This window comes from Halichoerus grypus, chromosome 10 (assembly GCF_964656455.1).
Source record: "Halichoerus grypus chromosome 10, mHalGry1.hap1.1, whole genome shotgun sequence".
In the NCBI taxonomy this organism is placed as follows: Eukaryota; Metazoa; Chordata; class Mammalia; order Carnivora; family Phocidae; genus Halichoerus; species Halichoerus grypus.
In genome coordinates this window covers 100,192,001-100,215,793 of record NC_135721.1, presented here as the reverse complement: position 1 = coordinate 100,215,793, position 23,793 = coordinate 100,192,001, and the positions used below count along the sequence as shown (strand labels likewise).

Below are 23,793 nucleotides of genomic sequence, written 5' to 3'. Positions count from 1 at the left end.
GAGGGCACTTGTGATGAGCACTGGGTGTTGTATGCAAGTGTTGAATAACTGTATTGTATACCTGAAAGTAATATGCTGTATGTTAACTAACTGGAATTTAAATAAAAACTTAAAAAATAAAATTATGTTATGATTTTATGTGTAAAATAATAATTTAGAGCAATGGCCCTCCAAGTTTAATGTACTTAAGAATCACCTTGGGGCGCCTCGGTGGCTCAGTTGTTAAATGTCTGCCTTCAGCTCAGGTCATGATCCCAGGGTCCTGGGATCAAGCCCCGCATCAGGCTCCCTGCTCGACGGGGAGCCTGCTTCTCCCTCCCCTGCTTGTGCTCTCTCTCAAATAAATAAATAAAACTTAAAAAAAAAAAAAAAGAATCACCTTTAATGGGCACCTGGGTGGCTGATTCAGTTAAGCGTCTGCCTTCAGCTCAGGTCATGATCCCAGGGTCCTGGGATCGAGTCCCACGTCGGGTTCCCTGCTTGGTGGGGAGCCTGCTTCTCACTCTCCCTCTGCCGCTCCCCCTGCTTGTGCTCTCTCTCTCTCTCTCTCTCTCTCTGTCAAATAAATAAATAAAATCTTAAAAAAAGAAAAGAATCACCTTTAAGCTTGCTAAATGATGTCTTCAGCCTTACTCCCAGAGATTTTGCCTGTTCTTGGAAAACACTTGGTAAAATTACCTTAAAGATTAAAGAATAAAAAATAGAAGCTTCAGAAGTTAGTGATTTTTGAAGCAGAAAATTAAAATATCGTGTCCAAGTTATTACTGTGCCTGCATAGAAATTTGCTTTAGTTTGACGTAGTCTTTGCTGTTGTTCACTAATATATTTCAAGTGAGTGGCCTTGATTTTGAAAACATCCTTTGTATTAGTTTCTTTTTTATTTCATCCTTGCCTGCTGTGCTCCTTCCAGTCTTCCTTTCTTTCCTTTAGTCAATGTTTGAGTATTTACAATGTATCAGTTATTGTGCTGGGAATCCTGAATGACTCAAATATGCAAAAGATACGAATCTAGCCTTGATGTTCTCATTTTAGAGACTGAGAATCATTTATAAAATAATTGATAATTATATAATATACTGAATGACAAAGTCATTTGGGGTAGAGGAGAATTCACAAAACATCTGACATTTGTATTAGCTCCTAAGAGAGGAGTAGGAGTTTGTCAAAAGGATGAAAGGTAATGACATTCCAGTATTTACAAAGACATAGAACCATTAAAGTGGCTGGTTTGTTAAGAGAGCAGGGTGATGGGTGAGTTGTGGAAAATGAGGATGATAAGGTAGATTAGTACAAGGGACCTTTACCTTTTGATTCAATTTACTTTAATATTTAACTTAATACACCAGGGTGGTTTCATTGTCAAGAGGAGAACATGAATTTGGGATATTTTAAGAGTTGAGTTGGTAGGATTTACAGTCTAGTTGGATATGAGTTAGGAGAGTTAAAATCAAACTAGTTAGAGGGCTTAAGGATGACTAATTGGAAGAGTTAATGAGGATGCAGAATCTAATGAAACCTGACTTCTACAGTTCTCAATCATGTTTGGATAAACAGGGAGCCCTAATCCAATGGCCAGGCTTTATCCTTTAAAACAATTTGTCTTCCAGCTTTATTGAGGTATAATTGACAAATATGATTGTAAGATATTTGAAGTATACAATGTGATGATTTGATACAGATACACATTGTGAGAGAATTCCCTCCATCACCTTATCTCTTTTGAAGTTATCTCAGCCATATTTTTTTTTTTGTGTTCCCCTTACCTCCATGAAAATAAAGCAGAATGATCTTGTAGTCTGCTTCTAAAGCCTGTGCGTGACTCTAATTCTGTTTTAGAAGTTGAAAACAAAGATATAATCAGAGATATATTCAAAGATTGTGTGTAAATAAAGGTCTTCATATTATAGTATTATTTTTAACAATAAAAATGGGAAATGACTTACATGCTCTCAAAAAGGAATTAATTAGATAAGTTATGGTATATTTATTTGCTGGATGGGTAAGCTAGGGAAAGTCTGGGCTCTTATAACAAAGAGACCTACCAATGATTCCATGGTTTAAAGATTGTACTTTATTCCTTACTTTATAGGGGAGTGTTTTAGGTCAGTTGGAAGTTCAACTCCATTAGCCATTCAGAGACACAGATTCTTTCCATCTTATTTCTCTACCATCTTGTGGGGTAGAAATGGTCTAAGTTTGGCTGTAGGCATATCCATATTCTGGATTTATTGAAACTATTCTTATTGAGGTCACCAGTGATGACATAATGTTACATCCAATGGGACATTTTCAGTCCTTCTGTTCTCTGTGACCTTTGAAATGACTGATCACTTGTTTATGAAACTTTCTCCTCCATAAGACTTCTGCTGGTTTTTCTCCTGTCTCTCTAAGTATGTGTTCTTTGTGTCTTTTTCATGTTATTACCCTTAGCTTTACCTATAAAGGCTGGGTTCTCCAGTGTTCCATCTTTGGCCTGCTTTCCTTGACATGTGCACCCATGATGATCTCACCCAGGGCCCCTACCACATGACGATATCTCCAAATCTGCATTTCTAGCCTGAAAACCTTTCTTTTGAGCACCAAGACCTGTGTACATATAACACCTGTACTTAAATATTCTGGCAAGTTCAGATTTAAGATACCCAAGACTGACTTAATTAGTCTTTCTTCCCAAACTGGCTCTCACTGCATTGCCTCTCACAGCCACCTAGATCAGAAACCAGGAAGTCAGTCCCAGCAATTTCCTGTCCTCCTTCCTGCACTGAGATCCTAACACTTTGTTAAATATGCCTTTTGAGTAGTTTTGCTGGCATTTGCCCTTTCCTGTTTCCATTGCCACAGTCTTAGTTTAGGACAAGGTAACTTTAAAAGCTTCCTCAGGGATCTATGTTTTTATTCAGGCTTCCTTCCAACTTTACTTATTGATTAGATAGGTCAGTGATTTTCTTTTGCTTATATTTGGTGGGCAGCAGCTGTGTGTTTAAATTGCATAACATCTGGTACAGTGCCAAGTGCAGGTCAGTGGTTAATAACTAAATTATACTAATGATAATAAATGAAGAGAGCTTAATGAATAAAGATGAACCAAGATTAGTAATTATATTAATTAAGTAATTATTATCATAATATTCAAAGAATCCTGGGAAAAAATTAAATACTATTTAGGAAAAAAGAACTAGAGCTAAAGAAAATGATTTGAGTATTTTAATGTTTAACTTAACACAGTCCAAGTCAGAGAACTCAAGTTTGTTGCAGATGTTAGCATCCTGCAGGGAAACCTAGACCAAATAGTTCTCAAACTCAGTTGGTGCGTTAGTTCAACTTCTGCTCCTTTAAATTTGGCTGGACCCCTTTGTGCCCTGCCAAAGCTGAACATAATAGAAAGCCAAGTCAAAGACTGTCATGTATGACAATTCTGGCCAGTTAATCCAGATTCCTTCTGGACATCTGGCCCACCTTTTTATTCTCTTATTGGCATTGGGACTGCTAGCTTCTGTTCTTTAGTGTTCTTGACATTTCTCCTTTGCAATTTCCTTGACTCCTGTATACCTTTGTATGTCTGTATGCGCTCACCTAATTTTAGTGTCTTCTGTGCTTCAGTGTGAGAAACTTTCTTCTCTATTCCCAGCTCATTGGTTGAGTCACTTCTGGATTTCCTGCCAGGGGCAGGATATTTGAGCCAACATAGTCAATCAGTATTTTTGAAAAGTAAGCATTGTGCTGGGTGGTGTACATGGCACAAAAAATGGATTCTGCCCAGACTTTCACATTAGTAGTAATTCTCTTCTTCCTCCTGTTAGCTAACTTTTATTGTGTTTTTACTGTAAATAGGGCACTGTTTCATGTGCTGTCCTATGTCTTAATTCATTTAATCCTCACAACAACCCAGTAAGATAGATACTAACCCCATTTTACAGGCAAGGTGATTGAGGCCCAGAAAGGTTAAATTTGACCAGTGCTACATAGCTAAGTAAGTAGCAGAGCTGGGATTCAAATCTAGGCATAATGCTTCCAGAACCTGGTTTTCTACCACCATCCTTTACTGACTCTTAGAAGATGGGATAGTATAGATACGTATATCTCTATATTACAAATAGAAAGATATGTTCTTTTAGATAAACTATAAGATTACACCCAAAGTGTATGAATCATCATTATGGAGGGAAAGGAATACTGGAACTGCTATCAACTAATTCTATAAGTTGGGGGAAGACACAGGACTTTGGTGTCTTCATCTTATAGAATTCCAAGGTCTCTTTCAAAAATTTTGTCGAATTCCAGTTTTTCCTCTATTAATTTAGGCCTTGTAATTTCTTCCTTTTCCTGTTTTCTTTAGATTTAGGTATCTACTACAGGTTAAATCATATCTTCTGAAAATGTTCACTTTTCATTTAAGTTGCACAAGTGAGTTATAGTTTTGTATGTGATACTGTAGTCCATTATCATGTACTTTCTATGTGGATTTTGCCCCTGTAGAACAAAATAAGTCCTCTTAGACATAAAAATATTCAGTAATCAGTTGGTCAGTTAATTCTGTATTTCCTGTCTATCAAATATCTGTCTCTGTGCTAGACCCTGTAAATCTTTATTATTATTATTATTTTGAGAGAGAGATAGTGGGGTGGGGGGATGGGGAGCGGGAGGGGGGAGAGAGAGAAAGAGAGAAAGAGAGAGAGAGAATGTTAAGTAGACTCCAAGCCTAGTGCTGAGCCCAAGGCAGGGCTTGATCTCCTGACCCTGAGATCATGACCTGAGCCAAAATCAAGAGTCAGACACTTAACTGACTGAGCCACCCAGGTGCCCCAACCCTGTAAAATCTTGATATAAGCTAGTCAATAATTAGGTGTTAGTTCTGCACCCCAGGAATCTTACAAAAATGATCACTGTATAATATTTTGAAGCCTAGTCTTTAAAATTTGTTCATTTTTGTGGAATGACAAAATACAAAATGACAACATTTTAAAACATTTTTTGTGTCAGAGACAAATACAAATACACAGTGATTTCAAAATTTCAAAGAGAAAGTTACCCAAGATCCACAGTTACAAACATATTAGTCATAAAGTTGTGTATCTATGTACATGTAACTGAAACAGAATTTTATACTTTTCATTACTACATGCTGTGCACTGTAATATTTTAATTCTGTTCTATATCATTTTGTGAAAAAGTTGGTTGCGGTCTATGAAACTGACTTTGCAACCCACTAAAGTATCTTAACCTACTGAAAAATGCTACACTTAAATAATGAAAAAGAAGGCAAATTATATATCCTACTGTTTTTCTGATTTTCTAGTTTTTTAATATTATTTCTTTATTTAAACCAGCATTTATTTATGTCTTTATAAATGAGGATTTCATAAACTTTACTAAAAGGGCAGAAATTAGATTCTCCTTCTCTTTCGACTATATGAACCTAGTTGATTTTTATACAAGATTACTTGAAGTATTAGGTTGCATCATTCTTACATAAATTTTAGACTAAGAGTCATACTATGTAGTGTTGTCATAATTTTTAACAAAATTGATTTTTAGCAGACTATGTCATTAGGATAAGACATTTTTAATGTGTAAGCTCTCACCCTGTACATCTTCATGGATAGTTACATTAAACTTAAAAAAAATTTCGGTGGTGCCTGGGTGGCTCAGTTGGTTAAGCAGTGGTCTTTGGCTCAGCTCATGATCTCAGGGTCCTGGGATCAAGCCCCGTGTCGGACTCCCTGCTCAGTGGGGAGTCTGCTTCTCCCTCTCCCTCTGCACCCACGACCCTCCCGCCCCCACCCAGCTCATGCTCTGTCTCTCTCAAATAAATAAATACAAAATCTTTAAGAACTTATGACTCTAACTTTTTTAACCTTGTAAGGCTGATTCTTACTATGAGGCAATATTGCACAGTGGTTAGACACATGGATTCTGGAACCACATTTCCAGGGTTCACATCTCAGCTGTCAGGTTTAAGACATTTTCCCAAGTTGCTTAATTTCCTCGTGTCTCCGTTTCCTTAAGTTATCTCAATAGACTGATTATCATGATTCAGTGTTATTATAGAGAAACAGGCCATACAAAATAGATGGGTAAAATTTTGAATATACCATTTAAGAAAGAGAAGAATTACAATATATACACATTGGTCTATTGTTCTTATTTAAAAATATGATGCTGAGCACTCCACCCCTCTCATCCACACACATTCCTCTCTATCTAGCATATCCATTCATTCTCAAATCTTATGGTTCTTTTAAGTATTGAAGATGTTAGATTAGAAGACCTTCTCTTCTAGGATAACTCACAATAGCTGTTAAGCTGGGAGTTTGCAACTTCATTTTTGTTTGAACTTCATTCAGTCCTCTTCAAAGCCCCTTTTTGCTTCCCCTCCTCCTCCTCTTCCTTTCCATATCAGTTAGCTTTGCTGTGCAACAAACTCTTCCAAAATTTAGTGGCTGAAAACGACATTCTTTTTATTATGGCTCTTCAGTCTCTGGTTAACTAGGAGATTCTATAGTTAGCAAGTGGGTTGGCTGGGGCTTGGTGGTTCTGGATGGTCTTACATATCTGGCTGGCAGTTGTCAGGCTGGTCGCTCCGAATCTCATCTAAAATGACTTGTCTGTGTTCTAAGTGCCCTCTTATTCTCCAATAGATTTGCCTAGACTTTGTCACATTGTAGTTTTGGCATAGCTAGGGAAGGCAAATATCAATGTGCAAGCACTTGTCAAGCCTCTGCTTGGCTCATGTTTGTTGATGTCCCATTGGTCAAAGGCAAAGAAAAGGAAAAGGAGAAAGGACGTGGAAAAGTCCAGAGCCATTGTGGAAGAGTACTATCCAAGGACATAGACACAGAGAAGTATGATTCTTTGGAAGTCTTTTTGGCCATTCTTAGTTACTGAATTTTTTTTCCATTAATGCTCCTTATTTACAGGTAAATGAATCAATTAAGGAAAACAGTTTTCTCAGTTAATTTTGTGCTCCTGAGTTACTGAATTTTTACCACAGCCTAGATCCCAATATAAGTTTTTTTTCTAAGTTTTGATTGTAGTTTTATTGTTTGACATGTAAGCATTTGTTCTGATTTTGTGGAAACTTGCTTCATATTTTTTCATGCCACTTCAGTAACTATATTCTATTTCTAATAAATTTCTGATAGATACCTTGGATCTGTAGTCAGTGGTCATTAATCCTTTGATTCTAACATCCAAATGCCTGTGGGGACAGACAAGTAATGTAACTGAGTGAGGCTAGCCTGGTTTACATGTAAACAAATATACTCTGTTATAAATTGGAAAGTGAAGGATGCCTATCCAAAGGGTAGGATAGGCCTAGCCCCTACTCACATGTCATGTGGGTATGTGGGCTCGGTATTTCTAGAACTCCTGATTTTTCAGAAGAAGTAGGAAATCTAGGTTTTAATGTGAAATCTCACATTTAATATGAAATTAATTTTTAATGCTAAAATTTAATTAAAAATTTATAATGCAATTTCAAAAGCAAAAACAATAATGATACTATTTAAGCTGAAGAAAATCTTCAGCAGAAGCTGTCAATTTGTGAGTTCTCTAATGGATCTCAAACAAGGCCTTCTACCATCTGGTTCAAACCTGAATAGCTCGAGTCTTATCTGCCACTATCCCTCAGTTTGTGGTGCTCTCCATATTTTCATTCTGGATGAATTCTCGCTTGTCCTTAATGCATACTCTATTTTCCGCCCCTATGATTTGGGAATGGCCTTCCATCTTGTCACCTTCATCCCATTCTGTAGCCCTCTGGTACAGAGGCTTACTGATCCTTTAAAACTGAGCTTGGAAGTTTCACTTTTATAAAACTTCACGGAATGTTATTTCTGTCTGAACCTCAAAGCATTTTGAGTCTTTGTTATGGCATTGGTAATAATCTTCCTTGTATTGAAGTTATTTGTGTATGTTTTATTGTCATTCTGCTAGAATGTGGAGTTCATCTTTGCTGGGCTTTGTATTTCCTGCATTATTTAGCATGGCTATCATGCCTGGAATGCCTGCCTCCCTAATCAGGTGAAGTTTCACTTAAATTAGAGCACTTTATCTGAAGGTTTTCTGACTTTCCCTGATAGGGTTAGTTTGGAGTCCCAGGGCTGGAAAAAAAAAAAAAAAAGAATCTGTTGTTGAGATTTTCGTCCATGGAAGCTCTGTGGAAGTTGGAGCTAGGAAGAGAGGCGGGGGGATTGAGTCTCAAGCCAATTAAAGAAGTGAGCTATGAAGGTGGAAGGGCAAAACAGGCAGGAATCTGGAATACGGCATCATGATTATTAGGCCGACATGATCAGATAGGAGATAGAAGTGTGCAGATCAACAGGCTGTCCAGTTTTAAGATATAATCTCAGAAACACAGCCTGTATCTCTGGGGTTCCTCTAGTTCTTAGGCTGGGTGTCCTTAAAGCCCCTTAATGAACCCCAAATTATTTTTCTGATCATCTTGGTTATAATTTAACTTAAACATTAATTTCTTTAGACATTTGCTTGATCTTTACTTTTTTTTTTGATTTTGTAGTGTGGTCTAACTGATCTTTCTGGCATCCTCAGAATGGAAGAGGTACACTGGCAGCAGATCACTTGTTGAGGGACCACCAATCAACTCATTGGTGTCCTTGGTGGCTTTTCTGTATCATGCCCATGGATGCTAGAATACAGAGGATGTTAGTATGAGGGAACCTAAGAATTTGAAGTATTCCTAGGTACTTCATGTGAGTCTCCTCCAGCATCTTGGTTTTCCAAGCATGGTCAGGGGACCCTGTAGTGGTTCCTTAGCTGTTTATCAAGTGGCCTTTAGGTAGTTTGGCAGTTCTAAGGGAAAGTGATAAGACAATTTTGTTCAACATGTTTTAAAAATTTGAAATGTAAAATATAATGATGGCTTTTGTGAAAATTCTATTATATTATCAATTATAGTCTTAAAAGTTAGAACTGCTTTTAAAATAGGATAATGTTGGTCAGTTAATCTTAATTAAGATTCAGTTAAAAAGTTTTCTTCTCCTGGGGCGCCTGGGTGGCTCAGTTGTTAAGCGTCTGCCTTCGGCTCAGGTCATGATCCCAGGGTCCTGGGGTCGAGCCCCACATCGGGCTCCCTGCTCCGTGGGAAGCCTGCTTCTCCCTCTCCCACTCCCCCTGCTTGTGTTCCCTCTCTCGCTGTGTCTCTTTCTCTGTCAAATAAATAAATAAAATTAAAAAAAAAAAAGTTTTCTTCTCCTAATATATCTTAATGTCATTGGTGAGTTAATAAACATTTGATTCAATTTGTTTTTGTTGTTTTTACTATAGCATTGCATTATATTCCTACCTCATAAAAGGGATCAATATCTTTAAAGTGGTTTATTGATGCCTAAGAAAAGAGGTGAAATAGTAACATAAATGCCAGAATTCAGAATAAAGTAATAAATGTAAATAGTAAACAGAGTCCCAGTGCAAATAGAGGATATGTTGGGATAAATGAATCTGCAAATTTGATAATCTTGCATAAACAAACAAAAAAGAGAAAATACAGATAGAAGATACATGATTAATATCAGCAAATTTGATTTTATTATGTAGTCCCCTAATCCCTGGTGTGTTGTATGTTACGAAACATTGTCAAATAGTAGCAGGAAACCACTGAGGCCTTTGCATTATTTTCAAGGTATGGTAACCACTTTGATAAACCGATTACATTTTTTTTCTGGGATAATACTTTTGTGGGGGGTGAAATTCCTATATTTTGCAATAAAGGGAGAGAAGGGACTTAAACAACAGGCACCTGATTCAGAATTGGACTCTTTGAAATAAAAATATGTAAATAAGAGCTTGCATAGCATGTTGGGTAAGAGCATGAGCTGCCTGAGTTCAAATCCCAGGTTTGTACTTACCAGCTATCTCTACTTGGTCAAATCATCTCCTTTTTTTTTTAAAGATTTTTATTTATTTATTTGACAGAGAGATACAGCGAGAGCAGGAACACAAGCAGGGGGAGTGGGAAAGGGAGAAGCAGGCTTCCCGCTGAGCAGGGAGCCAGATGTGGGGCTCAATCCCAGACCTGAGCCAAAGGCAGATGCCTAACAACTGAGCCACCCAGGCGCCCCAAACCATCTCCTTTCTATATGCTTCAGCTCCCTTATCTACATAGAGGGAGTATTAGTAATGTATACTACATAGATTTGTTAGGATGCTAGGAACTAATATTTATAAGTGTTAGAACAGTACCCAGTACCTAGTAAATGTTATCTAAGTATTAATTAAATAAACTGGAACTAAATAAAAATGTCCATCAGAGGGAAATGTTTTTATAAAGATGAGATTATGACTCATACAGATATAAAATGAACACTTACCAACAATTTTTTTTTTTTTTTTAAAGATTTTATTTATTTATTTGAGAGAGAGAGTGAGAGAGAGAAAGAGCACAAGAGGGGGGAGCGGGAGAGGGAGAAGCAGACTCAGGTAGCCCGATGCGGGACTCGATCCTGGGACTCCGGATCATGACCTGAGCCGAAGGCAGTCGCTTAACCAACTGAGCCACCCAGGCGCCCCACTTACCAACAATTTTATTTAACTCTGGTTCAAAGGAGGATTTAAAGGATCACATAAATATAGGTAGTAAGGAACTCTGAAATGAATTTACAAATAAATGCAAATTGACCACAGGACAATATCAGCTGCATTCAAGGGAACATAATTTATTTGCATTTCCAGGGACAAGAATCATTTGCATTTTTATCTCTTTTTTACAACTTATAGAATTGTATAATAACTCAAACACCATGAAAGGTAGAGATTACACTGATGGGTAAACTAGATAGGACCCACTATTTTCTTTTCTCTCTCATATTGAGGTCTTTCAGTATTTTCTGACATGTCAAACTTACAAATGATAATAAAACCAGTTCAAAGTTAATAAATATTAGTTGTTACTATTCCTCAGGGTAGGAAGTAGAGGAACAGGTTTTTTTTTTTTTTTTTCCAAATACCACTTTTGAATGTCACATGATATTAACAAAGACTTTCTCTTTCACCAAACTTTAATTTGATTCCTCTAAGCCCTTTCCTTGACTAGGCCCCATTTTTGCTAGACCTGCACAGCCCGGTGTTAGCAAGAATTTTGTTAAGTCAATTTAAAGAGAATTCCCTACCTTGGATGTCTGATCGTCTTCTATATCTGATCTTTGAAGCCTTTGTCTTCACTCTTGACTAACTGATTGGGGATCTGTTGGTGAGGCTGACTCAGCCAGTGCCCTGGATGACAGTCAGTTTAAGCCCAGTAGGAACAGATTTTGAATCTTAAGATTCTAAGTATACTCTCTGAAGCTGACTTAGAGGCAGGATTCTTTGTGTGAAAGGTACTTATTGAGCTGGAAGTCTTTCTCCCTGGTCTTTGTTTTGAGTAGTGATTTACTCCTCAGCTGCAAAGGTTTTCCCTGGCTCTTTGTAGGCCTCTCTGTTTTCTCTATTTGATCCTGCTCCTCCCTTGGGAATTTTTCAGTCCACTGAAATGCCTTTCTTGAGATCCTGCTTGCTGTATGCTCTGCCATCTCTGTCTACTTCCTTTCTTGCTGGCTTGGCTTTACTAAGGATAGTTTGGAACTTCATTGGCTTCTTTGGAAAACTAAATCTCCCCAAACTGGCTCCTCTAAGATCTCTCCCTTCTGATCTTCCTTCCTCCTCTTATAATCCTTGATCTTCCCTTCCGCTTCCTTGAATTCTTTGGTATGTACCTCTTCAGATCCCTACCTTCAACATCCCTCTGTCCAGTGCAGCTTCTCAACTCCCTATAATCACTTGAACTTCCGGCTCCCTGCTACTCATCTGGGGGCTCTCAAGGGACTCAGGGACTCCCAAAAACAACTACTGAAAGCTGAAAAGGAAGAAAAGGTACTTGGAAGCAGACTGGATGTTTTATACACTCAGGTAAGCTTTGGAGATACCCAGACATCTGCTTGATGTCTCTTCGGTCAGTTTCTCACCTAAAATTTCCATCTACAGACTCTATAAGATTACATATCAGAGCAAATGAAAAATCTTGAATGTCTCCTCTATAAATATTGGTAAAAAGCATTAGCCCTTATATTGAACACGTTACCTTAACTTGTTCCTTTTGCCAGGAACATAATTTGGATAAAAATATCAAGGGGAGCATAGACCAGAGTATATTACTGTTTACCTGACTCATAGTTAAAATTTTAGAATGAAAATGTAAGATATTTGTTTGTATGTATGTGTATATATGTATATTATGTATATGTGATATTTTCCTACTTTTGGGTGGTATTACCAAATTAATCCATGAAATACCATAAAGGAACTCTATTCAGATTGGTTTAGAGGTAAATGAGAGCTTATAAAAATTAAATATTTCTAAAGCTACCAGAAACATAGAAACTAACTCAAATACTTTGCTTTTCAAGTTCATATGACTTGGTAAATCTTTGGTAAATAAGATTAGTTTAATTGTTGGCTTAATAAAAACAACTATATCTTCTGAGTTATCAGCAATAAGTATAATACGAGCATACATTTTGTTATACTTGGGTTTATTAGTCAAATAAGATTGTGTTATATCTACTAGATGTTTAAGATTATAAAAATTATAAATTCAAACCAACACCAAATGTACAAGTAAAAATGCAGTAAAAATTAATTGCCTGATATCCATGACTTCTTGTATATCACACATAGCAGTAAAAGAAAAATCCATGTATTTAACCTTTTTAGGTTTTTGGTTTTGTGCTGCTTGCCTAACATTCATGTGCTGTAAAAATAGTTAACAGGGAAATAACGTGAGGTGATAGTGAGCTTTGTTTAATGTTATAATATGTCTGCCTAAAAATAGTTTCCAAAAGCTTTTTATAGTACCTTATAACCTTAGGCTTATGCTAAATTAAATTAAGTAAATCTAGATTATTTCTAAGTAAAATACTGAAACACTAATTATTGAACATAACTTTATATTCTTATGGCTTTTTCCTTTTGTATGGTAGTAAATGTATTTGAGTTTGTGAATAAATACATCCTTTTGCCATATTGAAAAGCTTGTACTATAAACATGTCTCCAGAAATTGAGAGATGGTATATTCATAAAATTTGCTAGACTGCTACAGAATACTCGTATGTGACAATTTACAATTGTCTACTTAGTCTTCTCTGTAAAATAAAGAGTACATATAGTTAAAAATGATAATATATGTAAATGAAGCTATTAGAAATAATAAGGGTAAAGAGAAACAATTCTGTATGCAAAGTCTGCAAGGAATGGAGGATTTTTTTAAATTTATTTTATTTTTTTATTATGTTCAATTAGCCAGCATATAGTACATCATTAATTTTTGATGTAGTGTTCAACAATTCATTAGTTGCGTCTAACACCCAGTGCTCATCACCACAGGTGCCCTCCTTAATACCCATCACCCAGTTACCCCATCTCCCCACTCCCCTCCCTTCTGTAACCCTCAGTTTGGTTCCCAGAGTCCAGAGTCTCATGGTTTGTCTCCCTCTCTGATTTCTTCAGAATGGAGAATTTTTGTTGTTGTTAAGGCAATGAATCATTTTGTCCTAAATCAAGATCACTGGTTATTTCAGAATGAGGAAGAGGAAAAAATATAAACAAATGAATGGATATAGAGAGTAATAAAAGGTTTGCAGAAGAGGAATTTTATCTGTGATCAAGTTGGCTAAGATTGAATGGATCTATTTATTAAGTTTTTGTTTTTTCTGTTTTTTTTTTTTTTTTTTTAAACGAGCCCAGTGATGTAGTGATGCAAAACTAGAGTTGGGTTTTCTCTCTGAAAACAATGAAGTTTTCTTGGATTATTGGTCTGTTCTTAATAAGAGATTGTAGAGCATTTTCTTTACCTTTTAAGTAATCTGCCTTAGGAAACAAAGATTCTGTGTCTTATCAAAATAATTTCCTGTGCTTTATGTTGTCTTTATTATATTTGTGAGAATCTAAGTATTGTTTCATAATGGTCTATGATCCTATTTAATCAAGGGTTCAAACCTTTTGACATTTTTGACAACTTCCCAAAATGAAGTCCAAAATGCAATCTTAACTTTAAACTGAAATTGGTATTTCCCAGACAGCCCCTGGAAAACCTGAAAGGATTTGTTCTTTCACCTTGTAAAAAAGAAATGTTAAATAATTTGGTTTATTTGATATTTTAAATTGCATGGGAGGCATTGCCAAGTAAGAAGTGATGCTTAACCTTCCCTAGGTTATATTTGTATGGGGAAATATAAATATTTAAGAAATTAATGAAGTTTATAGAAATTTGCCAGTACCCTTTTTGTCTATGATATGTCCTGGTATAGTATTATCAGGTAGAATTCCAGTTATTTAAACATTGTATGTCATAGAAATAACAAAATTCCCTTGTCAGTTGCGTTATTTTTATAATGAATTTTTCAGATCTTTAGTCATGTAAATAAGCCTTTTATCATTCAGAGATAACTTTTGTTTTACTCTGACTCTTCCTTGAAAGCTCTTGCAGTCAGTTACAGGCCAAAGTGCTTCCTTTTAGAACGTGCCCTCTTTTTATTCGCAATGAATCATGGAACACTACATCAAAAACTAATGATGTAATGTATGGTCATTAACATAACAATAAAAAGAAAAAAAAAAGTGCTTCCTTTCAACAAAACCTAACTATCTCAGAGACCATGGAAAGGACTATGACAGGTCCTCTGGGCTATAGGCTTCTGAAGGCACTATTGTTTAAATAACTTTGAGACCATACTACTGGATTGAAAAAGGATTTCCAGCACTAATGAAGAAGCTGACTGGTTCAAAAAACTGCTAACTCAGGATCAAGCAGAGCAAGAATTACTTAATGAAAAGAAAAAAAGGAATATATTTATAAGAAGTATTCAGTAGAACAGAATAGAGAATTTAGAAATAGATCTCAGTATATAAGATTACTTAATGTAGTTGGTTTAATGGAATAAGAAAAGTATGTGGGTTTTTGTTTTTTTCTTTATTACTGTTTTAATAAATAATGCTGTGGGGGGAAAGAATCAGTTACATGGGACTGAATGTACTAATGAAGAATGATTATGATTTTTGTGGTTATTGTTTTGGAACATTGCTCTTCTTTAACGTTTTATTTAAGGAACCCCTTTTTCTCTCTCTCTCTTTTTTTAAAGATTTTATTTATTTATTTGACAGAGAGAGACACAGCGAGAGAGGGAACACAAGCAGGGGGAGTGGGAGAGGGAGAAGCAGGCTTCCCGTGGAGCAGGGAGTCCGATGTGGGGCTTGATCCCAGGACCCTGGGATCATGCCCTGAGCCGAAGGCAGACGCTTAATGACTGAGCCACCCAGGCGCCCCCCTTTTTCTCTGTTTTCTGTAACTCATGATAATTTAGTAGATTATACTTTTGTAAAAAAAATGAAATGTTCACGTTTATGTTTTCTCCCTACCTGATTTCTCCAGAGTTCAGAAACTCTATTGAGTATTCTTATTTTCATGACAATAAAATTATTTGTGTAAGTTCAATAAGAATCTGTCTTCCTTGTAATAGGACGTAATTGGAAAAATTGATTATATAGGCTTTGATTAGAATGTCATATTTGAGAATGATGCATAGAATAAGACAATCAGATAGTTTTAGGGAACTAAGTTTGACTTTTTAGAGCCAATGCTTACAACCTCCTTTTGGAAAAACCAGCCTTCTACAGGGTTCCCAACATTACAAATGAATAAAGAAGGTCACTTCCTGGCAAGCCCAGGAACTCTAGGCTATTTTGGCAACCTTGAGAAGAGAGGAATTCACTCAAATCTATAGGAATTACAGGCTAAATCTGGTGGTGAGTTCTAGGTTTGGTTTGTTAGGCTCAAGAGGCTTTTAAAAGTCTAATCTGAGATTCTCTACAAAAAGTTCCAGCAAACCAAACTTGAAAGTCCCAAGTGGTCAATTAGCATTCTTGCTGTACTTATATAAATAATTAGGCCAAATCTAATGAGACCAGACTTATTTTGTAAACAAGATTAAAAAGGGGGGTGACTGTAGAGAGACAAATTTTATACTTCATTGGAAAACTGTTGTGCATCCTTGTTTGTGGGTTATTAAATTCTAGTCCTGTTCATTGTCTTGCACATTTTCCTCTGGTTTCCTCCTCCAATGTCTGGCTACAACTCTCCAAAATGTTTCCAGTTTTTCTCTCTACCACCTGATTTGACATCATTGAGAACTAAAATTGCCCTTCTCCTGAAGCCCTGCAAGCTGAAGCTGTATGATTTGGTACAAACTTCAAAGAAATCACCTCAGTGGATCACGTATGGTCACCCTTCATGTCTGCTGCTATGTGGGCCATTCAGAAAGCTCAGTGGAACAGCTGATGCCATCACCAAGGACATTCAAACTGCAAAAGATGCTTTGAGCTCATCTTCTAGAAATCTTCTCAACTGTCTCCCCTATAGACTCAAAAACTAGTTTTCTCATCTGCTTCAACCACTAATCTTTGTTTTCCTTTTTCTTTTTCTTTTTATAGAAATTCCCCTCATTAAATGTCTGACTGCTCATACTACCTAGCAAATATCCTTCACTACCAAGTCTCAACTAATGTTTCAGCTGGTCCTTAATGAACAAAAGGCAACCTAGTGAGAAACGGACTTACATTGTCCAAAGAAAGAAGAACATGTTTTCTTTCCTTGAATAAGAGGAAGGACTGACAAAGTCTTTCTCCCTAACCAAATTTTAGTCAGGTTCCACTAAGCTTTATTCCTGATTAGGACAGATCTTTGCTAGATCTACATAGTCCAGTTTTAGTAAGATTTCTACTAAATCAGTTTAGAGAGAATTCCCACCCTCCGTATTGATCAAATTCCACATCCCCTCCTATACCCAGGTGATGTCTGATCACCCTAGCCTGCCTTTAGCAAGAATCCTAAGTCTGTTCAATCAGTCTCCCCCTGCCTCCAATTTTTCTTCTTAGTAATTTTCCTTCCATTGATTCCCATTCTGCTCCTTGGTTATAAATCCCTACTTGTCTTTGCTATATTGGGTATTGAGCCTGATTCTATACTGAGATCTCTTTTCCCCAATTGCAGTAGTTCCAGAATAAAATCTGTTTTTACCACTTTAACTACTATCTAGCTCTTTTGTTGTTGTTGTTGTTTGTTTGTTTTAAAATATAAATAGTATGCAGTCTAGAAGAACAATTACTATCATATGTACAACTGACAAATATTTCAACTTGCAATTGAATAAAGCCAATTATGTGCAAAATGTGAATTAGTGCTTTGTGTATGTACTTTTAGGATGTCCATGAGAGAGCAATGCTTGACAATTTTCTATCTTATTTATTACTGAAAACCCAGGATATAGGAAAAGATACATTGGGAGTACTGATCAAACACCCTTGTATGAAAAGGAAGGCAGTGCATTGCCATTCAAATAAAAGAAATAGCCTCTGGTGGTAATTTACATTGTTGTATTTACAGAGAGTAGGTAGTGGTCAAAGTATGCTGTTTGGTTTTGGTTTATTGCTGAAGGAAATACTGATAATTATTAATACTCTCAAATTATAGGTTTTAAGTACATTTATGCCTTTTTTTTAAAGATTTTATTTATTCATTTGTGCCTCTGGTGGTAATTTACATTGTTGTATTTACAGAGAGTAGGTAGTGGTCAAAGTATGCTGTTTGGTTTTGGTTTATTGCTGAAGGAAATACTGATAATTATTAATACTCTCAAATTATAGGTTTTAAGTACATTTATGCCTTTTTTTTAAAGATTTTATTTATTCATTTGTGCCTTTTTGATATACCATTGAGAAATTGGGCAGCAAGTGTAAGTCTGGCTATGAGGAAAAAGGAGGCTCACATGAATTTTTAAAATGAGAGAGAGATAAAAATATTTCTTCAATGGTGCTGATTCTAATAAGACCATTTTGAGTAACTTATTTGAATGATGTGTCACAGCAGTATATTTATTCAATATGTTGAATTTGCTTGAACTTTTAATTCAGGCTCAAAATACCCCATTTTTAAAATTTGCAGATGAGAGATTAGAATTTGTTTGTGTTATAAATGGCTTAAACTTTGAGTCTTTCCAATACCATTCTTTGATAATTTCTTTATATTTGGAGAAAGAAATGCATGATTTATTGTCACATATGTTAAAAAGTCACATTACTACAAATACAATATTACATACGTAATGCTTCATGAGGAAATGAAGAAGTACTTTTTAGAACTAAATGCAACTTAAGGAAGAATGTGAAATCTATCTAACTTTATATCCCAAGTTGGAAAGTCAAACTTTATGTATTCATTTGTGATAAGCTTATCAATTTAATGCCTGATGGAGTTCTGAAACTCCTCACTGAGAAGTCTTTATAATTTCTAGATTTAAAAATAGTCCAGATATTCAGATTTTTTTGACAAAACCAACAAATATTTATTGTCGTTTAACAATCTTTAGTTGGGAATCAGGACTTTCTAATTTGGTAAAAGTAGTAAGAATAGACAGTGGATATGGAACTCAAGGTCTTCTGGCTCAAAATCTTTGTCATTGGGCCAGGCATTGACAGCTTGGTTAGAGCATAAATAAAATTTGGTCTCTTTCCCTGATGGGAATAATAATAATGATAATGATAATAGTAATAATACACGTAATGATACATTTTTCAAAATAATATCATTTGAAAATATTTCTTAACTACTGTGGTATTCTGAATATAGATACTGAAATAGTTTGCCACCTTTGTAAAATCTTTGTTAAAAAAAATGGTAGTGTTTGTTGAGAGCTTACTATGGAGCAGACATTCTAAGGGCAATGAACTCATGTTAACGTGAAGGAGCCAGTAGCTTACAGACTGAGGCATGCAGAAAATAAATAACTTTTCAAATGTCGCCCAGTTGTTAACTGGCAGACCAAGATTTGAACAGAGTCAGTCTGGTAGCAAAGTCTGTGCTCTTTGCCATTACCTGACAAAGGCAGACAGTCCGAGTACTGTAGGAGCCCTTGAGGTGGTTTTTTATTTTGAGGTCTCTGAACATCTTTCTCTACTCTTTTAGCACACAATTTTCCCACATTATTCTCCTCTTCCTTATTATTATTACTGCTACTACTGCCAACACCAATGAGCATTTTGATTAGAATCCTTTAAGGAGACAGGTGATTACAAAGAAGGGAATGCTTTGGAGGCAGAAAGAGGAAAGATCACTTTCATGACCACAAATCATATCCATGGTCTTGGCCAATTTTTTTCTGTAGCTGTTGGGGCCCAAAGACAATTTCGGTGACTTGTGACCTATCACCTCCCATCTCCCATCTCCCAGATACTTCAAAATTACATGCTCATTTAAGAGTGTCATAGTGAATTAATAGCATTATCTTCCCCCTTGAAAGATTTGCACAGATCATAAATACTTTAAAAAGTTTAAGTTTATAAATCAGCTTTCCTAGAGGTATATTAAAAAGCTTTTTATGTATAGTAATATATTTTAAAACATTGATTTGTACAGCTTTGTTTAATGTCTTAACATTACTACTTGTTAAAAATGAATGAAACTCAAATTATAGTATTGCCGTGGAACATTGGAAAATGAGTTGTAAAATGTAATGTTTTGGCTTGTTTTCGATATATAAGCTTGCTGGCTGTTGTGTGCAGGGCAGAGCTTTTTCTCTTTTAAATCTAGCAGTGCTCTCTAGAGTGAAAGGTTAATACCATTTGATAAGAAAAGCAGTTTCATCCATTAAAATACTTTTTTTAAAAAAGATTTTTATTTATTTGACAGAGAAAGAGAGAGAGAGAGCACAGCAGGGGAAGCGGCAGGCAGAGAGAGAGGGAGAAGCAGACTCCCCACTGAGCGGGGAGCCTGATGTGGTGCTTGATTCCAGGACCCTGGGGTCATGACCTGAGCCGAAGGCAGGCACTTAATGGACTGAGCCACCCAGGTGCCCCACCCATTCAAATATTCTTGATCCATCCTATTTTGAGGGACATTTGTTACTTAGAAGTAGCAAAGAGCTGAACCTACATGTTTTTGCTCTGAGTGAATATGATTTTCAAGGTAACTAGAACAAAATAGAAATAAGCTTGTGCACCGTGAAAATTTATTTTGTCTTGGTGGTTGTACATCTTTTTCATACCTTCTTATGAAACTAGTGGTACATAATTTTACTTTAAATTTCATATTTTCATAATAATAATAATAAACATTGAATTTTTTGTTGACCAATATAATGTGTCTAAATTTATATGTGATACTGCATTTGTATTGAGGAATACATAATAAATAGAGAATAAACCACAGCCCTCGTACTTACATTTATTTCTACTTGTCTAGTATATCAGATTGTGACCCATATTGGCTCTTGTATCAAAATTGTCTTTATTAAAGAAATTAAAACTATTACTATTGATATATATTCCTTTCTTATTACAGAAGAAAATACTCAGGAAACATCACAGGTGAAGAAAAGTTTGAGTGAAAAAGTTTCTCTCTATAGAGGTGACATCACATTGCTAGAGGTAGATGCTATAGTCAATGCGGGTGAGTACTTGATTTTTTTTTGTGATGTATTTGTTATATGAGTATTATTTTAAAATATTTTTCATAAACAGGAATATAAGTATTTTAGAAAAAGATGTCCTTCCTAGTATAGAAATACCTTATGTACTTCCCTTCTGGATTAAAAACACTGAGGATTTATTTATTTATTATTTATTTATTTATTTATTTAAAAACACTGAGGATTTATTTTATGTGTGTGTTACAGTTAATTTGCTAACGCATGGTATCCATGCTAAATTGAGATTAGGGTACTGGACCACTCAAAAAGTGATAAATTGATGCAGAAGTTTCTTCAGAAAGAACTTTAGAAGCTCTATTACTGTTGGTTTCATGCTTGAGTTAATAATTGGCCAACATAAAAACAAATTCATCAAGGTTTTTCTTTCTTTTGAAGAGGTGATAAAGAGATGATTTGAACACCAGAAAAAAGTAAAATAGAAGGTAATTATTTCTGCGATTTCCAAATCATAGTTGTTTGGTTACTACTTTTCATTTTTGATATGAAATGCTTTAATTATTTTAATAACCAATTAAGCAATTTTTATGTTTGAACATTGGGGAAATTAGCAGTGTTATTTATGGTAGTATCTCCTATATATTTTATTATGTGGCTGTATATCAAGAAATACATAGTAGTTGTGATTCTATATAAATAAATGTCAATAATAAGAGGATATTTAATGATTTTAATTTGTGTTTTATAAAGGTAAGCTTTTTTTCAGGTTGAAAATGCCAAATAATAACATGGACTTTTTATTCAAAAAGATTATTACAGTAAAGAGAAGAGTATTGTCCTAATAGGCGGAGGAAGAATATTGCAATAGAGAGAATATTGCAATAGGAAAAACCACTTCTACCATGAGATCTAAAAGCATCTCAAAGGCCAAGCAGAAAGGGTCTTTTCTTTCATAGGAAGGAGTAAACAGGGTAAAAAGAATTGGGTGTGGGGTACTGGGATGAGTTGGTGGCAAGATTGGAGAGTTGATCAGGGAATATTCTTGCCTGAGGCCATCTGATTCTTGGAGGGGCTCATTCTAGAGGAGTTGTTCACCTTCCATTGCTCAGGGGTGGGTCAAAGTCTAGGGACTTGGAAGAGGGAAAAAAGCCTGAGTAAAGTTTGGTCAACTCCAGTTAATAGCCATTGACCAGCCAGAATGGTCAATGGAGACAAACATTTCAGCTAATCATTTATGAGTGAAAGAATGGGAATTTGGAGGATCTGTGTCTTGGTCTTGTCATAGGTTATAAGAGGTCATCCATGAATTTTATCTAAGTCATATGGGGAAGAGTAGTTCTTTGCTGTAAGCTGTTTCCTGGAACACAAAAGTGTGAGGGGTAATTTTTTGGCAGTCCCTGTTTTCCAGAAGTACAGGATTCATGTAAAGTTCATCATTGTCTCAAGATTCCCTTTGGTGATGAAAAAATTCACACAGGACAGTAGAAACATGCCTTTGTGGGTGAACAGAAGGGTCTCCTGGAGAACTGGAACATTAATATAGCATAGTTTTGGTGATCCTGCAGGAAATCTGGAAGCCTAGTCAGCTTGTTAATTTCTGTAGAATTGGCTATCGATTGCTTTGTACTGTATTTGCTTTGCCATACTCAGAGCTGTTTTTCTGTTTCTCTTCTTCTGATGCCTCTGTAATTCCTTTCTCCTCTGTTGCCTCTTTAAAATGCAAAACTCTTCATGAGAGGGGATCTGTCTTGGTCATTTAATCTCCACCCAATCTAAATCACTTCTTTTGGACAGAATTCCATCCTCATATCACCTCATAAGCTATAAGTCTCTCTCCCTTATAGCTAGTCTCTGTGGACTGTTCATTTGTGGCCCTGGGTATCAAGATGCTTTTCTCTGATCTGTGGGACCTCTGGAGAAGACATGCCCTTAGAACGAATCTCATGAACTCTTCTCCAGTACAGTGGTTTAATAAGATCACTGTAGTTATTAAGTCATTAATGGTTTGTTATGCCCTATATTCTATAAACATGTGAGCTTTAATTAAAAAAAATTAAAAGCTTTTATGTATATATAACACCAGCCTTCCTGTATATTCTTGTAATTTCTAGCCGTTGATCCTAGTTCTGCTCCATGGAATATAATTAATGACATGTATTTCCTTCTTAAATATCTGAAGATCACTCTCTTGAGTTTCTCTTTCTTGTTATTAATGTAACATTGAATTTGCCAGGTTAGCACACTTAATAATAGCAGTAATTATGGTTTTTCTTGGGTTTTGCTAACTGTATACCTGTGTATCTCCCCCTTAAGGCTACAGACTGTTGTCTTTTCCATCTTTTGTGTCACCTTCCAAAGCAATGTCATGCCATTATGTTCTTAATAAACACTTGATACTGTATATGTGTTAGATTGAACTATATGCAACTGAACCATATGCTCCAAAGCACCTGTGACCAATAGCACATTCAGCATTGAGGACTTGATACAGTGAATCAATGTGGCTCTGATTTTAAAAATGATTTATTTGATCAATAAATAAAATAGTTATGGGACTAAACAGGAAAACATCACTAATGGGAAAACATCCCATCACTATTTTGATTCTTGTCCTTGCCCGTACGCGTAATAGCTGCCCCATGGTGTACAAGGGTTTGATGAATTAATATGAAGGCTGGCAGCAACTTTTACTCACTCCCAAAAACCATTTGGCACATTTAGTCACGTCTCTGGCTGAGATTATATCGTAATTTGGACATGTTCTACATCTCACAAGGACAACCTCATCAGGAAGTTCCTGTGTATATGGAAGAAAGATGCCAAATGTACAGTGTAATGACTCTACTTACAGCTTTCTGCTGTGCAGTTTGTTTGCCTGGTGTGTAAGGAGAGGAACAGTTGTTAATCTTTCAAGTGAACAAGGCGACGTGGCAGGAGACTCCAGAGCTGCCTCTAGTGAGAGGGGAATGGGAGGCAGTGTCCCCAGTCATGGTGCCAGAGCAGCCCAGACATCATTTTCTATCAAACTTCTAAAGTTCTCTTTCCATGCCCATGTTAATATTAGTACATTGGAACACCTGGGCTTACTTGCCATAAACGAAGTGAATTGATATCTAAAAATTTTCCTAATAAAGTAATTTTTGGACTTGCTTGGATTTCTTTAAATGTGATCCAAGATGAGCTTCCTATGTAATTTTTATTCTTCTCTGTAGGAAATAATACATATTTGGTATATTTTAATAAAATGGATTTTTAGGCAGTAGGGTATATAGGGCAGTAGCACAAGTTTTAGAGTCAGGCAGGCCCAAATTCAAATTCAGGTTCTCA

At 35.9% G+C, this 23,793-nt stretch overlaps 1 protein-coding gene across 3 annotated transcripts in view; it reads left to right on the top strand.

The window, feature by feature from the left end:
* MACROD2 (mono-ADP ribosylhydrolase 2) overlaps positions 1-23,793 on the top strand; it is a 1,992,468-nt gene that overhangs the window by 59,847 nt on the left and 1,908,828 nt on the right. For all 3 annotated transcript variants that reach the window (XM_078056907.1, XM_078056906.1, XM_078056905.1), the window contains exon 3: positions 20,382-20,489. In XM_078056907.1, coding sequence (XP_077913033.1) covers positions 20,382-20,489 — 108 coding nt within the window. The remainder of the gene's footprint in view (positions 1-20,381; positions 20,490-23,793) is intronic.